This window comes from Rhineura floridana, chromosome 5, assembly GCF_030035675.1.
Source record: "Rhineura floridana isolate rRhiFlo1 chromosome 5, rRhiFlo1.hap2, whole genome shotgun sequence".
Classification (NCBI taxonomy): domain Eukaryota; kingdom Metazoa; phylum Chordata; class Lepidosauria; order Squamata; family Rhineuridae; genus Rhineura; species Rhineura floridana.
The window spans coordinates 152,929,020-152,945,410 of NC_084484.1; the positions used below are offsets into that span (position 1 = coordinate 152,929,020).

The 16,391-nt window shown below is 44.6% G+C and overlaps 1 protein-coding gene across 1 annotated transcript in view; it reads right to left on the reverse strand.

The window, feature by feature from the left end:
- The window catches only part of MTUS2 (microtubule associated scaffold protein 2), a 451,766-nt gene that overhangs the window by 270,094 nt on the left and 165,281 nt on the right, over window positions 1–16,391 (reverse strand). Inside the window, exon 4 of the mRNA XM_061628491.1 lies at window positions 14,611–14,817. Within this exon, the coding sequence (XP_061484475.1) occupies window positions 14,611–14,817 (207 nt within the window). The remainder of the gene's footprint in view (window positions 1–14,610; window positions 14,818–16,391) is intronic.

The window sequence follows — 16,391 nt, forward strand, 5'->3', positions numbered from 1 at the left end:
TCCCATGTAGACATGCCCATGTATTCAGATCTGCTGCCCTGGGCTCCTGCCAGGAGGAAAGGCAGGATATAAATCAAATAATCAATCAATCAATCTGCAGGGAAGGCCCTGAGAAGTTCATGGTGCAGAGGTGAATGACAGGACTTTCTCTGTGGTGACTTTGAGGTGGGGAAATGCTCTCGCCTCCAAAGTATGTCTGGCCTTGTCACTGAATAAATTTCGACGTCAAGTCAAGATGCACCTTTTTGCACAGATCTTTGGCAGGTGGAGGACACAATCAGAATCTCCCTCCCAATTACATTGTTGTTGCTGTTTGTGATTGCCATTGATTTCTGTGGTGCAGAGAGGTAAGCGGCGGTAACGCAGCCGAAGCTCTGCTCACGGCCGGAGTTCGATTCCAACGGAAGAAGTCAAATCTCCGGTAAAAGGGGTCGAGGTCCACTCAGCCTTCCATCCATCCGTGGTCGGTAAAATGAGTACCCGGCATATGCTGGGGGGTAAAGAAAGGCCAGGGAAGGAACTGGCGATCCCACCCCATATAAAAAAAATGGTCTGCCTAGTAAACGTCGCAAGACGTCACCCTAAGAGTCGGAAACGACTTGCACTACAAGTGCGGGGACACCTTTACCTTTACCCTAATGGTATGTATTGCACAGTTTATTTGTACTGAGCTGCATGTAACCTCCCCATCCCCACCGCCCAGGACTGCACAGTGAAGGGCAGACTATAAATACCAAGTAACTAAATAAATAAGATAGCACCTCATTTCATTACATCAAGCCCCAACATAGATCTGGGCATCTTTAGTTGGCACCAAAAAAATGAATGTTGGCACCAGATGCACCTCAGAAGGGAGGACCTCCAAATATTAGCATACAGAATATTCATAGTAGATCTACATGGCACAAAGAGCAGAAGTCAAGGTAAGTGATCCAAAAACATAATTATTCAAATGCAGCATTATATATACATTTTATTTAAAACCCATTTATTGTCATGTCTTCTATTCCCTTATGCCCCTGTTGTTGTTTTCATCATCTTTTGGCCTTATCAGATAAAAGCCAGGTGATTTAAAAAAATATCTGTCCACTCATATACTAATGTATCATGGGATATACTTATACAATATGCAGTATTATATAATATACACAATTGTATACAAAAATGCCAAAGCCATACAGTGGTTCTGCCAGAAAAGTAGTTCTAGGTGTTTTAAAAAAGTTTTTTCCCCCCTCCACAATTCTTTAGAAAAATCCGTCTATCAGTGAGGTGAGGCAATAGCACAGTGTCTAGGGATACCTGAACTGCCAAGGTCGATTTTTGGCCTGCCACAAATTTGGCATTTGAGAAGAAAAGCTCCTGCATGCATTAGAATCATAAGTGTGCAGAAGGATTCCTGAAATATGAACAGACGGCCTGATTTAAACAGGGTGTCAGGCAGTTCCAAGTTGCCAGGTATTTCTAGCCCAGGCTGCACTACTGGCACGGTCATATTATTGTTATGCTCACCCCACTTCTCCACACAATGACAAGTTCCAGGAGAGCAGCACTTTCCAAGGTTTGGTTCCCTTGGGAAGGAGGTCACTGGAAGTGGAAGCTCATTGACATTTTGCAATATTTGAATTCATTTACAGCCTTATAGGAGCATAGGTGGGGGTACACAGTTTAAAACACTCCAACTGATAGCCAAAGTCCACATGAGGTTATCCAGCATCCTAAGGTGCTTACAGAGCCCAGACGCGCCTCTCTTATGGCCAATGGCATAAGCTTTTGTGGGCTAGAGTCCACTTCATTGCTTTAATCCATGAAAACTCATGCCAAAATCCAACTCTTCATTAGTTAGTTAGTTTGTTTTGCTGCAACACAGCGGTCCCTCTGGAACTTGTGTTTCTTTCCATTTCTGCTTTAAAACTGTTGTCTGCCAGCTGTTTCTTTCATAGATAGCTAGATTGTATTGTCCCCAGCCAGGTAGAGGTGGGGGGGGAGGCAAGAAAGGCATACCCTTTTTATTTTATTATTGCATTTATATCCCGCCTTTCCTCCAAGGAGCTCAAGGTGGGGTACATAGTTCTCCCCCTCTCAGTTTTATCCTCAGAACAACCCTGTGAGGTAGGTTGGGCTGAGAGGCAGCAACTGACCCAAGGACACCCAGTGAGCTTCATGGTTGGGTGGGGAATTGAACTCTGATCTCTCATGTCCTAGTCCAACCCTCTAACCATTTTGCCACGCTGGCTTTTCTAAAAGGGCTCACTCCTTCCACAGGGAGCCTCTTCCTATGTCTGGTAGACCCACTATAATTAACCCAAGTTAGTAATGTCTGTTAACTTCAGGGGACAATTCTGTGTAGGACTAGCATTGAATATCACTCCAAGTCTGTTTAAAGACAAAGAACCATAAGAAAGGAGAGAGAACAGGGTCCTTGAACTTACCCCTCAGCAGCTAGTACCTGAACAATAGGCTGAGGTCACCTGGTCACAGTGCTCCCCACTATGGTGCAATGTATTATATTTCTATTAAAAGTTTAGTCTACATCTATACTTCTAAACTTTTTCAAATGTTATGTGGATCTGTGTCCTCTTTTTTTGAGATGCATTTCCACTTTTTTTTTGGTGATGCATAAGTGGTCACCATAAAAGAGATACTTGCCAGGACCATTAACCCTCCCACATACTCCCCCACCCGGGATCTTACAACATTATATTGCACATGTGGCATCTGAGGACTAAGTTTAAATGTGAAGCCAGCTGCCTGGAATACTGCTCATCAGGATGGCCAAATGTAGAAGAGGACATTTAACAGTGGCATGGAAGTTGGAATTTTCAGCAGATGTAGGTTGTATTCATGACAAGCTACACCTGTTGAAATCTACCTGTTGACAAGGTACCTCACCAAAGACTTCTGAGGAAGCTTAGCAGTCATGGAATAAGAGGAGAGGTCCTCTTGTGGATAAGGAATTGGTTAAGAAGCAGAAAGCAGAGAGTAGGAATAAATGGACAGTTCTCCCAATGGAGGGCTGTAGAAAGTGGAGTACCTCAAGGATCGGTATTGGGACCTGTACTTTTCAACTTGTTTATTAATGACCTAGAATTAGGAGTGAGCAGTGAAGTGGCCAAGTTTGCTGACGACACTAAATTGTTCAGGGTTGTTAAAACAAAAAGGGATTGCGAAGAGCTCCAAAAAGACCTCTCCAAACTGAGTGAATGGGCGGAAAAATGGCAAATGCAATTCAATATAAACAAGTATAAAATTATGCATATTGGAGCAAAAAATCTTAATTTCACATATATGCTCATGGGGTCTGAACTGGCAGTGACCGACCAGGAGAGAGACCTCGGGGTTGTAGTGGACAGCACAATGAAAATGTCGACCCAGTGTGCGGCAGCTGTGAAAAAGGCAAATTCCATGCTAGGGATAATTAGAAAAGGTATTGAAAATAAAACAGCCGATATCATAATGCCGTTGTATAAATCTATGGTGCGGTAGCATTTGGAATACTGTGTACAGTTCTGGTCGCCTCATCTCAAAAAGGATATTATAGAGTTGGAAAAGGTTCAGAAGAGGGCAACCAGAATGATCAAGGGGATGGAGCGACTCCCTTACGAGGAAAGGTTGCAGCATTTGGGGCTTTTTAGTTTAGAGAAAAGGCGGGTCAGAGGAGACATGATATAAGTGTATAAAATTATGCATGGCATTGAGAAAGTGGATAGAAAAAAGTTTTTCTCCCTCTCTCATAATACTAGAACTCATGAACATTCAAAGAAGCTGAATGTTGGAAGATTCAGGACAGACAAAAGGAAGTACTTCTTTACTCAGCGCATAGTCAAACTATGGAATTTGCTCCCACAAGATGCAGTAATGGCCACCAGCTTGGATGGCTTTAAAAGAAGATTAGACCAATTCATGGAGGACAGGGCTATCAATGGCTACTAGCCATGATGGCTGTGCTCTGCCACCCTAGTCAGAGGCAGCATGCTTCTGAAAACCAGTTGCTGGAAGCCTCAGGAGGGGAGAGTGTTCTTGCACTCGGGTCCTGCTTGCGGGCTTCCCCCAGGCACCTGGTTGGCCACTGTGAGAACAGGATGCTGGACTAGATGGGCCACTGGCCTGATCCAGCAGGCTCTTCTTATGTTCTCTCCTCCTACTCAGCTATTAAAGGTGCAGGAGGAGTTGTGTTCAGGTCTGATGCCAGATCCCACAGAGAAAGCAGGGAGACTGAAGGCAGGGCAAGGCGAAGATTGGTAGATGACGGACAACTCCAAGTACAAAACATTTTTTAAAAAATTATAACAAAACAAGTAAGTCAGCAGGGTACAAAGCCAAACGTTTTTTAAAAATAATGTAACATGTTGAGAGCCAGTATAAGTAACTCAAAATTTCTGCACTTGCATACAAAGAAAAAAATATACCAAAAAATGCCCACCTTTTAAAAAAATCCATAGATTGCAGGAACCTTAGCACTACTATTCACCTCATTAGTATAAGAAATATAACTCCACCATTCTGCAACAAATGTGTTTTTGTTGTCAACCTTTTGCTATCTTTCACTTTTGTGTAAGTTTTTCTGTCAGTGCTAACTGCCAAATTTTGTTACACATCAGGTTGGAAATGCCCTTCAAATCCTTCCAAAATCTAGCAAGAAGAGAATGGGCTGCAACCCACAAAACTGATTAACTGCTTATCCTTTAGAGCCAAATTTTAATTCAGAAACAAACTTGTTAACACCTTTAAAAAGAAAAAGCATGGTTAAACTGGCTACTTATTGAAGAACATGTTCCTAATCTGGATGGGTCTGCACCAGTTCCCTGCCAAAAGTCTCATCCCTTGCCTGCTGTTTGCCTCTGCAAGCGGCACCTTCAGGGGCATCTTCAGCACATGCTTCCGACAGAGAACACGTTCCAGACGGAAGCTCTGCAGCTGATTTTTCTCTGAAGTGGCCAGTTTTAGCATGGTTTAAAAAATCTGTGAATACCGTAACATGTAGTTTGGCCCTAAATCAATAAATATCTAGTAGTATGGAGAGGACAGGAGACAGTTGGGCAGTGCCATATGTAGAGCAAAAGCTTCCAGAGAAAACTGGCAAAAGCATTTTTATTAGCTACTTTTCTTCTTAAAATTATCCAAAGTGGCATAAAATATAAAACACAATAATCAATAAAATTTACCCAATACAACAATAAAAGCTCAGTAAAACCATAATGTCAACACAGCTTAAAAATCACAATACAATCACAGCCTAATATCACAACCTAAATAAAGGTTGTGGTAAAAATTTAAAAAGCCTTGGGCGGAAGTTTTCTTCCTTGCTCATGGCAGTTTATGTACAGCAAAGGAAAGTCTTCACCTAACAGTGAAAACAAATAAAGGATGTGGCCTGGTGGATCACCTGTAGACCAGTAAGAGTTAATTCCATAAAGGTGGATGTTGCAATAGAGAAGGACCTGTTCCTTTTTATTAAAGCTGCATGAAAACCCTTTGCACCAGGCTGGGGTGGGTAGGTGCTGGATTGGATGGAGGGATGCCAGCCTGCCAGCTTACTGCTACCCCTCTCCTATAGAGTGACACCAGAGTCACTTTGCTGGTGCAGAGCTTCCCCTGCCACCCACCAAACTGGCAGGCAGGCAGAAATGCCACCAGCAGAAAGTACTCAAATGGTTCACGTGACAGCATTGGGCCCAATCTCTCCAAGCTGGCACAGCAATCTGCCTCCCCCCAATTTCCCTCTTGGCCATCGTGTGCAGGAGGGCTGTGGGTGTGTCGGTGACCCTCCTTCTTTGTAAAGCCATGCTAGGCTGGGGGGATGGGTTTAGAATTTCTCCCTTGGGCTGGAATCCCATTTCTCAGGGATGGCTAACCTTTTCCAGACTCAGGACAGAATTAATCCATGGTCAGCCTTCTGGTGGCTGAATGGCCAAGTGGGCAGGGCAGAAGTATAAAAGTGAGTGTGACAACTTTTTTGTATCAAAGGACACATTTCAGGGGTCTTGTGGGAAGGGGGTTCACAAAAACCTTTTGGTATCACAGAATCACACAGCAGAGGACCTGGAGGAAGTGTGTGTGTGTATGTGTGTGTGTGTGTGTGTGGTGTGTGTGTGACACATTTGGGAGGAGGCATAGAGAGCACAGAAAACCTTTTGGCATCACAGTATCACAGTGAGAGACCTATGTGAGCAGTCAGTGTAAAAAATAAAAATGTGGGAGTCCTTTGGGAACTAAGCATCGTAGCATCAATTTGTTCAATTTTTTTTGAAAAAAATGATGTATTTGTGGGGGACCTTGGGAGGCATCCTGTATGCATCCTGCGGGCTACAGTTTAGCCACCTCTGCTTTACCCCCCAACCTGAGAATAAGCCCAGCTGAATTCAGTGGGACTTACTTCTAAGCAGACATGTATAAGATTGTACTATAAACTATGGAACATGGAACTGGCCTCTTGAGCAGTCCTTTACGGATGCTGGCTCTCTTTAGGCACAATCTCTCCCCAATTGCAAGCCATCTTTAGCATTTTCTAGATGTACTGTGCAGTTCATCATTTCTATCCAATAAAATAAGTTTTCACCATCAGGGGCTGTAAATGCCCCTCCCTTCCTCCAATTCTACTCTGGGCTTGAGATATCTCATTTTTGCGAGATCTGTGCATTTGAAGTAAGATTTTCTGCCCTGTCTCTTTAAACCTTTCCCCAACCATCACATTGTGTGCAACACAGCCACTATAATCAAGGCATTCACATATTATATTATTTTTATATTTGCAGCTGCTAAGCTTGAAAGAACCCACATGGCTCCTCCAATTGCCAACCTAAAATGCCAGTGTAAGAAAGTTGTTAGGGTTGGTTGCGGCCTGATTTTATTTTGTTTGCTGTAATTCTTTTAAAATTAACATAAATTTTAAAGATTTAGGACTCTACAGCATCCAAAAGCCTCTGGCATTTTATGCAAGCTGGCACCTTCAATCTGAACAACTTCAAGAGTGATAACAGTTGCTTTGAAATTGACATGGTTGATGCAGAAGCTGGTCTTCAAAGAGAGGAACTGGTTTTTAAAAAATAAAATAAAAAATCCAGCCCTTGGCATGTGTATACATTCCACAAGGAGCACGCTCTGTGTTGACTGGTTATTTTGTACTTAATAAAATTAACATTAGCTACAGAAAATAGGATTTGAGGTGACATTTCAGCCAAGGGTTTTTTTTCACAGCTGTAAACGAGACCATGGCAAAGGGAAAAAAATAGCAAGATTCTGATGCTATTTTAAATCCCTAGCATGATTTTATTACCTTCCTAAACCGAGCTTTGCTCACCACATTAAAGAGAGAGAGGGAGCAAGAGCAAATGAGAAAGAATAGACTGCTTACTTCACATAATCTTTCCCTGAAGTGCATGTATTTTATGACTGCTGTGTGCTGATGCAGGATATCTACTTGTGCTTGCTTATTTACATCAGCTTGTAAGAAAGATTTCGTCAAAAAGGGGAAAGAATGCAGAACTGAGCAAGATGCCTTTTTTGTGTGCAGCAACCTGGAGAATAAAACCTACCCAAGCAATTTGTCATCAGAAATTATTCATCCATCATGGACTTCCCAGGAGGATCCCTCCGCCTGTGCAGCTCTGAGACGGGCTCCCGTCTTGGATGAAACTTTTTCAGTTTTAAATCCAGTCAGAAGGGTCTTTTTTGACTGGGGATAATTTCTTCCGGACAAGGAAGAAACGTGAGATTTCCCACACAGCTTTGTTGTGATTGTTGGAGACTGGAATTCGTCTTCCAGCAGCTCGGACGGAGCGAGGATTTCTAGCTAAGCTCAGCTGAATAAGTGACCTTTTTTTTTTTCTTTAAAGAAAGACGGAATAACAGGCAAGCATTCTCCTGTCTACGCGTTATTATTTTCTTATCTATACAGCTAAAGAGATTTGTCAAAGGAACAGCAATTAAGAAAACCTGGGTGAGCCAAAACTTTCCTTCTCTTTTACTCACGGAACTAAGGGGGAAGAAAATAAAAATAGCCTATCTTTTTTTTTATTGCAAAAAGCTGACATGGAAAATAGCATTATAAAGATTTCAACGGATGAGGGGTTTCTGATTGGAAGAGAAAGGAAAAATATTTTTGATTTATAAGACTTTTGTGTAACACATGTCTGGGACTATTTTTTCTGATCTACTTTTTTTGACGAATCTGCTCTTTCCTTCTGCTACTAGTTATTTGGACGCTGTGAACTAAAGCTGTTTTTGCACTTCTGGGCATATAAGAGATAAGGGCTGTCTAGAGTGTGACGTCAGTTGGTTTGAAAGATTAACTCCTTTGTAACTGGATAAAGAAATAAACTGTTCTTTGCTTGGGACATTGAAAATTGAAGGAGTTTTGTTCCTTTGGCTTTAAGAATGACAATTAAGAAGATCATGGATGTACAAGAAGGGACTTTATCTTTAGACATGTTTCAGAAAATAATGAATGGGATTAAGTCAATAAAACAAGAACTGAGAAATAATAGTCAAGCGTTGAGAAATGATGCCCCGCTCGCCGCGCAGCTGATGAGTGGGGCAAGGTTGCAGATGGGGGCGAAGCTGCCGCCTCCATCTTTGTTTGGGGCAACGTCGCGCGTCGCACCTATTGTGTGCGTGCGACGTGCAGTGTGGAGGGGCGGGGCTTTGGGGCTTATTTAAGTCCAGCCGCCCCTCCTACCTTCCTCTTTGCCAGCGTGACGTTGAAGGACGACGAGGGCCAAAGCAGAGCAAGGAGAAGAGCGGCAGCGGCCATTCTGGCTCGGCCGCGTGGTTGGTGCCATTTCGGAGGCGCTTGTTTGCAGTGGCACAGGCCGCATTTACAGGCCAGTTAGGCCACGTTAGTGCGCTGATTAGGCCTCAGTTATTTTCCTTGGTGGAGGTAGTTTGAGGAGGCAGGCGGTCATGAGCCTGGAGGAGTGGCGGCGGCTGGAGCGGGTCTTTTATTAAGGGCTTGCTGGGCCGAATGGTGTGGAAACCCCTCCCCCTTGGTTGGGGGGGTGGGCACTCAGTGTCCTCCAGCAACGCCGCCTTAGGGCTATTGCTAGCCAGTTAAACAAGATCTCACACACATTTAATATTGTATAAGAGCAGTGATATAATATAAAGTAATTGGAATAAATCAGTAATTAAAATAAATTAGAGCAAAAGAGCTGCAGGGTTTTGAATAAAAGGATCAGACCTTGCAGACAGTGACTTACTACAGTTAGCAGCTTACAATACTGGTATTCGTGCTGGTGTTTCTGCAGTTGGTGGCTTACAATAATAATAATTATTATTATAATTGGTCTCATAATTCTTATTATAGGCCAGGGAGGATTTAAGTAGTCATGCCAACCAAGCAAGGAAAAGAGGTGTGTGTAAAAGGTCCCCTCATAAAATGCAGGTCTTTGGGCAATTTTAAACCACCACCACCCCATATGCATGGGAGAGGTTTTGATAGTGGTTGAGGTGTTTGGACTGCGATCCGGGAGATTGGGGTTGAAATCTCCCCAACAGCCATGGGCTGCAGGCTCAGAACTAATTATGGGAGAGGAGGCTGCACAAGCCTTTCGAGTCTCAACAGGCCCTATTTACTCCCCTTTTGGTTGCCAAGGCTGGGTGTGAGTTCAGCCTAGGTAGGGGGCGCAAGACAGTGAAGGAGGTGGGTGAGGCCTTGGCAGCCTCTCTTGGCTGTTGTGAAGGGTTCTTTGGTTAGGCTTGCGGACTTTCCTTGACTCGGGCCTATATTAGGTTCAAGGTACTTTATTCTATTAATTTTATTACATCGTGGTTGCTTGGGGGGTGGGTGCAGCTCTTTGGTTAGGCTTCTGACTTCCTGCTAGGCCCAGGAATATAGTAGGTTGAGGTAGTTAATTCTATTATTATATTACAAGTAGCCTTTGAGGGGCCAGGTGAGCCTTTGGGCCTTTCATATTTGGATACTAATGGTGTGCACAGATGACAGGGTTTGCTGGAAAATGTATAAATCACAACCACTACTTAGGTGACAGTGATCCTTTTCCAAGTGTCAGTTACACATTCCTTGTTAACTCTGAGAAGTTGCATTTATTTGAATTTGGTCTCATATCAAAAACAAGGCATATGGCATTTGTTATATTTACAGAAGGACATGCAAACTTCTGCAGGGAATTGCAGGTCTTGCAGATGATAGTGTGGTTGAAAGGGTGGATAGCAATAAAGAGGAAAGACAGATCACTTATCAGGATCTTATCCTCATTTCCAAGATCTTGGACTTTACTGAAACAAGGGCTGCCTTGATGCAAGTTTAGACTCTGTTTTTGACACAGAGGCTGCATTTTAAGATCCAGGCAGACCCTTCACCCTTTCCTGATGACTTTACAATAATAACAAAACCTTTCTTTGTTGGGATTTTTGATAACAATTACCTGAAGTCTCTGCTTTAAGGGAACTGGGTTAGCTGCAAGGAACTAGTAGTTGGTAAAGTGTACTTACTCATAAATGATTTCCTTCCCTTTTGCAGAAGGATATATGCAACAGTGAGATAGGAGGCAAGAGCCCTTCAAAGGGGTAAGTAGAAGCCCCCAGCATAAGCTGCTCAAGGACATGGGTCCCTCCCCGGTTAGACTCTAGGTGCTACGAACTTTGCTTGCTGGCTACCCGGTTTAAGGGAAGGTTTGTCTGTTATGGTGTTTTCCTTTTGATTTCCTAGTCCCATACTCCAACTCCAACTCCAGGCTGGCCTTCATGGCCTACAATCGTTGATCTGTTTTCGTTATGGCAGTAATTTGCCAGGGACAGAGGGTAAAGATGCAAATTACACCTGATTCACCACCAGTCTTATTGAAGGGGTTCGGCGGTAAGTGGTTCATACCTGATAGTCTAGGTACCATGCGCTACACTTCATTTAACATGGTGCACGCATGTGGCAGAGGTGCCTTATGCATTTATGCGGCCGAACATTGCCTATGGACTGCTATATTTCTTACATGGCGTGCTGCAGATTCTTCTGGGAGGGAACAATCAGGAGACATGTGGGCCCAGAAGTAGTGGGGCACTATCTGTGTGATTCACTGTTCAGGGGTATGGCAGATTTTGGGATGCATGTTAGCACCTGAGGTCACAGCTCATAGTATGGCTATGTACCTGGGGATTCCCTTGACAGCTGGGAGTAGGGATGATCTCCCCCAGTTTGAGATGGCCATAAGCCTATCCATTGTTCTACTGTGATCACCAGCTCTCGGAATGCTGAAAGGGCTGTAGGGGCTGTGCAAACATGGCCTATTCTTGTGAAATGCGCACTGGACTTCCCATAGATTCCATTGCCCCCAGTACGCTCGCCAGCTACCACAGAGCAGGTAGGGCAATTCAGGAATTCTGGGCCGGCACGGGCTATGGCAGGAGTAGGGGCCTGTTAGTCCAAGCACTTCAAGGTAAGCTGGCGGGACTTTCCCTCATAGCTAGGCTGGTGGTTTTTTCCCTATCCCCGTCGCCCTTTCTCACTGGACATTTTATTGGGTATGGTGAGCCAGTGGGAATACAGTATGCTCCTCCGGCTATGAAGCCAGACTTTCCAGGCTGTTGGACGCTCGTCCTCAGGTTTATAAGGGCTATATTCCCCCCTTTTAGAGGGCCTGGGAATTCGGAAGCCTAACAAGTTATAATTATCTTGACAGGCTGCTGGACGGGGACGGAGCAGACGCTTATCCTAATAGGCGGCCTCAGCATAGTCTTCTGGGCAGCCAGGAGGGCCTTGAAATCAAGCATGGGCTCATAGTTGGGCCTCAGTCGATGGGCGGCAATACAGGGGCGTGGCCAGAAACGAATGCGTTTGGATAGGCTCTTACCCACTTTGTTCCAGCATAATTCAGTACAGACGGTTTCACAAGTGGTGGTCCTTCCCCCGGGTGGCAATGACCTAAGTTGCTTGAGGCAAGACCCACAGATCACTGGCAGGTGACGACATGCAGTTTGAGAGGCTACGACAGCCTCTGTTATTTAAGGGCAAGGCCCTCAGTTGGCTGGCATGTGTGACGTGCAGCGGAGAGGCTGCGACGGCCTCAGTTACTTAAAGCCAAATCCCTCAGTTGGCAAGCATGTGTGACATGCAACGGAGAGGCTACGATGGCCTCAGTTACTTAAAGCCAAGTCCCTCAGTCGGCAAGCATGTGTGACAGGCAGCGGAGAGGCTACAACGGCCTCAGTTACTTAAAGCCAAGTCCCTCATTTGGCAAGCATGTGTGACATGCAACGGAGAGGCTACGACGGCCTCAGTTACTTAAAGCCAAGTCCCTCAGTTGGCAAGCATGTGTGACATGCAACGGAGAGGCTACGACGGCCTCAGTTACTTAAAGCCCAGTCCCTCAGTGGGCAAGCATGTGTGACATGCAGCGGAGAGGCTACAACGGCCTCAGTTACTTAAAGCCAAGTCCCTCAGTGGGCAAGCATGTGTGACATGCAACGGAGAGGCTACGACGGCCTCAGTTACTTAAAGCCAAGTCCCTCAGTTGGCAAGCATGTGTGACATGCAGCGGAGAGGCTGCGCCGGCCTCAGTTACTCAGGGCAAGACCCTCAGTTGGCAAGCATGTGTGACATGCAGCGGAGAGGCTACGACAGCCTCAGTTACTTAAAGGCAAGGCCCTCAGTTGGCAAGCATGTGTGACATGCAGCGGAGAGGCTATGACGGCCTCAGTTACTCAGGGCAAGGCCCTCAGTTGGTGAGCATGTGTGACATGCAGCGGAGAGGCTACGGCGGCCTCAGTTACTCAGGGCAAGGCCCTCAGTTGGAGAGCATGTGTGACATGCAGCGGAGAGGCTACGACGGCTTCAGTTACTTATGGGCATGCTTCTACGCAGGGTTTGGCGAACGAAGGCTAACCAGCAGATTCGGTTGGCTCTTCTTGGGGCAAGGGGGGTTAGCCATTAGAAGGGTGAACGATACAGGGCCGATGGCATTCACCTGTCAGATGCAGGTAACGACATATTTGGGAGACCTGCAGAGGTGTCTGCGAGAGGTGCTTCTCGGCAGTGGGGTAAAGGGGGACTAAATAGAGATTTGTCCCCCTTTTGTGGCGGGAAGGTCCGGGAAGGGAAATAGGTAAGGACAGCTAGGTGGCCCCCTTAGGCACCTTTGGAGGTGATTGGCGGTTCCGGAGGCCTGTCTGTCAGGGCTTTACGGCTCGAGGGCAGGATATGGGCTGCTTCTGGGGCCAACTTATCCTCATCTACCCAGGGGTTATACGGCCCTGGGTGGGGATGACGTGGGAAGGCCCCCCTACTCACCTACAAGGTGTGGCCGGGGTAAAGGATAAGCAGATGGGCTTGCCCTTGCCCCAGCAGGGGCTGGTCGCCCAGAGCTGTGTGGCAAGCTACTTGCTTATAGACAGTTCCCGCACCTAGGTTTCCCTCTGCAGGTCACTTTAAATTGGGTTTGGTTTGCTGTAATTTAATAAAGTGGCCCTTGTTCAACCCAAGCTGATGTCTCTCTTATTTCGCCCCTCGACTGCAATTGAATTTGACGAAATGAGACAGGAGCTGAAAGAAATTCAGGATTCTATGAGAAAGGAGAATAAAGATAGATCTGGAAAACCAAAAAAGGATGAAACAGAAATTAAAGGCAAGGTTCAAACTATGGAGATTGGATTAAATATGGACATGGAAAAAGATTTGGATTTCCTGGCTGTGATGGATCCTGGAGATAAATATTACGGTTTGGAACTCAGCGCTGTCCCTGAAGGAATTGAAGAGATTGGAGATAAAGATATTATCGGTTCAAAAAAATTCCTGGACTGGAAGGATTTGATGGAACTTGAAATGGAGAAAGTTAACAGATTTAATCCCTGTTTTGTGTCAATGGGAAAATCTTCAAGAGATGTGCTAGTGTATCATGTAAAAAAGAGGAACAGAGATGCGGCTTTGCAACAATACTTCAGTGATACGTTCGGAATTGATGGCAAGAAAATATCTGTGATAAAGGAAATTCCTATCAGACTCTTATTATATGACTATGACAGCAAGATTATTGGGTGCGTAAAGATGGAAGATGGAAGATGGAACCAATATGGATAATGGAAGAAGAGCGATTTGAAATTACTGGACTTAGTAGACTTGATGAGTTGGATTAATTGACATGTTTATCTAGAAAAAAAAATTGATGGACATATATCTCAAGGATTGGAAACTTCTCTTTGACTTTTTGTGGAAGAATAAAATGATATGATGTTAATGAGATTTGAAACCAATTAAGATAACCGCTGGAGGAAGGTGATTTTATAATCTATTAAGAGACAGGCTTGTTATATATTATAGATTTATAGCTGAACTATGACAAATCGGAAGTCAATATTTATATATTTTTTTTCTTTTCTTGTTGTGTTAGTTATTGGTTTGTGTTTTTTCTTTTTGTATTGTTTTGGTTTTGAAAATTTGAACAAAAATTAATTGAAAAAAAAAAAGAAATTATTCATCCATCATTTATTATCGTAAAATTCAAAAGTTGGCAATAAGAATTCCATACTCGCAGAAATGGGTATTGACGAAAAAAAAGAACATTAAAAACATCACAGTGCAGATTAAATTTTCTCTTTCATCCCCTTGCCCTCCTCTGCAATGAATCTGATTCATATCTGGAGTGGGGATAATGTTCTCTGACTTACGGTTGGCTGTTCTGCTTTGATCACTCTGGGCGCTGTCATTTGATTGGTTGCTTGAGATGGAGGAGACGCTTGAGCTCCTGACAAAGCCAAAGGCGGCTAGTTTAGCGGCTGGCAACCGGGAATAGCCAGGAGGGCGAAGTCCAGATGGGCACGGCTTTGGAAGATTTGACTTTGTAGCATTTGGATTTGGACCTTTTTTAAGATCAACTGGGAAAATAAAAATTAAAAAGTTATATGAAAACTTTAAAAATGAGGACATGTCATAGGACAGCAGAAAACAAGAATTGCATTATCGTACTGTGTTCATTGCAAATTGTCAATTGTTAGATATAAACTAGGTCATTCTTTTGGCCTTTCTCAAGTTGACATCTTTAAAAAAAACAATGGAATTAAAAACCCAAGACTTGAGCTAAGCGGATACTCTTTAACAGAAGCAGCTCACTGGGGGCGGGGGCAGAGCTATTACGCTAGCTAGCTGGTAGGTGGAGGTGCTGTTGCTTACCGGGAGGTACAGGAGCAAGGCAGCAAGGAGGCTGGTGCAGTGTAAATGCCCTGGCAGGAGTGCCAGATTGGCTCAGCGAGTGTGTTTCCAGTGCACCAACCTCTCCACCAGCTTGTCATTCCTCCCTCCCTCCCAGTAAGTAACAGTGACTCACCCACCAGGAAGCTAGCATCATGCCTCTGCACCACCTGGCAAGCCACTTCTGTTCACAGACCCCTTCAAAAAGGCCACTATACAGAAAAGGCCACTAGGCATGGCAATGAAAGATTGACATGGATGTCTACACATATTACATGAATCTGACAGTTTATTCCCCAGTTGCTACACATAGCTGCTTTGGGGATATGGGGGGTGTTGCTTGGCAACTCTAGTTATAAGGTTCTTCTCCTTCTAGCACCCCTTACAGCAATACAGCTCTAGTATTCCTGTGGAGAAAATAGGGTGAGGAGGAAGTCATCTTGATCCTCCTCCTCCTCCCGTTGGGTTTTTCTGTGCCTTGCCAATCTTATGTTTGCCTTGCTTGGAATGAATATATAAATGCTGGCTGCAAGTAACTTAAGCAAAGGCCCCCTCCTTAAAATATTCTGAGACATCCCCCCAAGGCCTCCTGGCCTCTTTTGAGACATCTGGGGTGCTTCAGAGAGCACTGCTTCTCCATTTCCTGAGTTGTGATATTCCTTCTTGGTGCCTGAGCCTTACATTGTAGAGGGTAGAAAGAGTCTGGTTTTCCAGAAAGACTAAAAAGGGATTAAAACAGCAGAGCCAACCAAGGTCACAGCGGCTGGCACAGAAGCCATAAAACCTTGAAGCTGAAGCAGTACTGTGTGGGGGTTGTGAATGTTAGTGAAGGAAGGTGTTTGTAACTGTCTGTTCAACTTATTGAGCTTTGCTAGTAAAAAGACTCATCTTAAACAAAAGGACTGGACTTTGTTCTTTATATCTCTTTGGCGCTCAGACACATGCGGTGTACGCCACTCACACACACGCACACACAACAAGGGTTATGGACCCAGAGAGTGGCACAGAGCGCGTGCAGAGTGCATCATAGAAGCAAGTAAGGAAAGACTTGTACGTCGTTGGGAACGGGCAGCTGTGGAGAGCTGATGAGGAATACGGACAAAACAGACTGACAAGGCAAGGAAACGTGTTTGCAGAAATGGCTGTAACATTATCTGCTGGAATGCCTTTGGAACACCTCACTGAACAGAACTATTCTTGCTGGAGATTGCGAATGGAAGCTTTCTTGACAAAAGAAGACGTATGGCAGGTCATAGAGCAT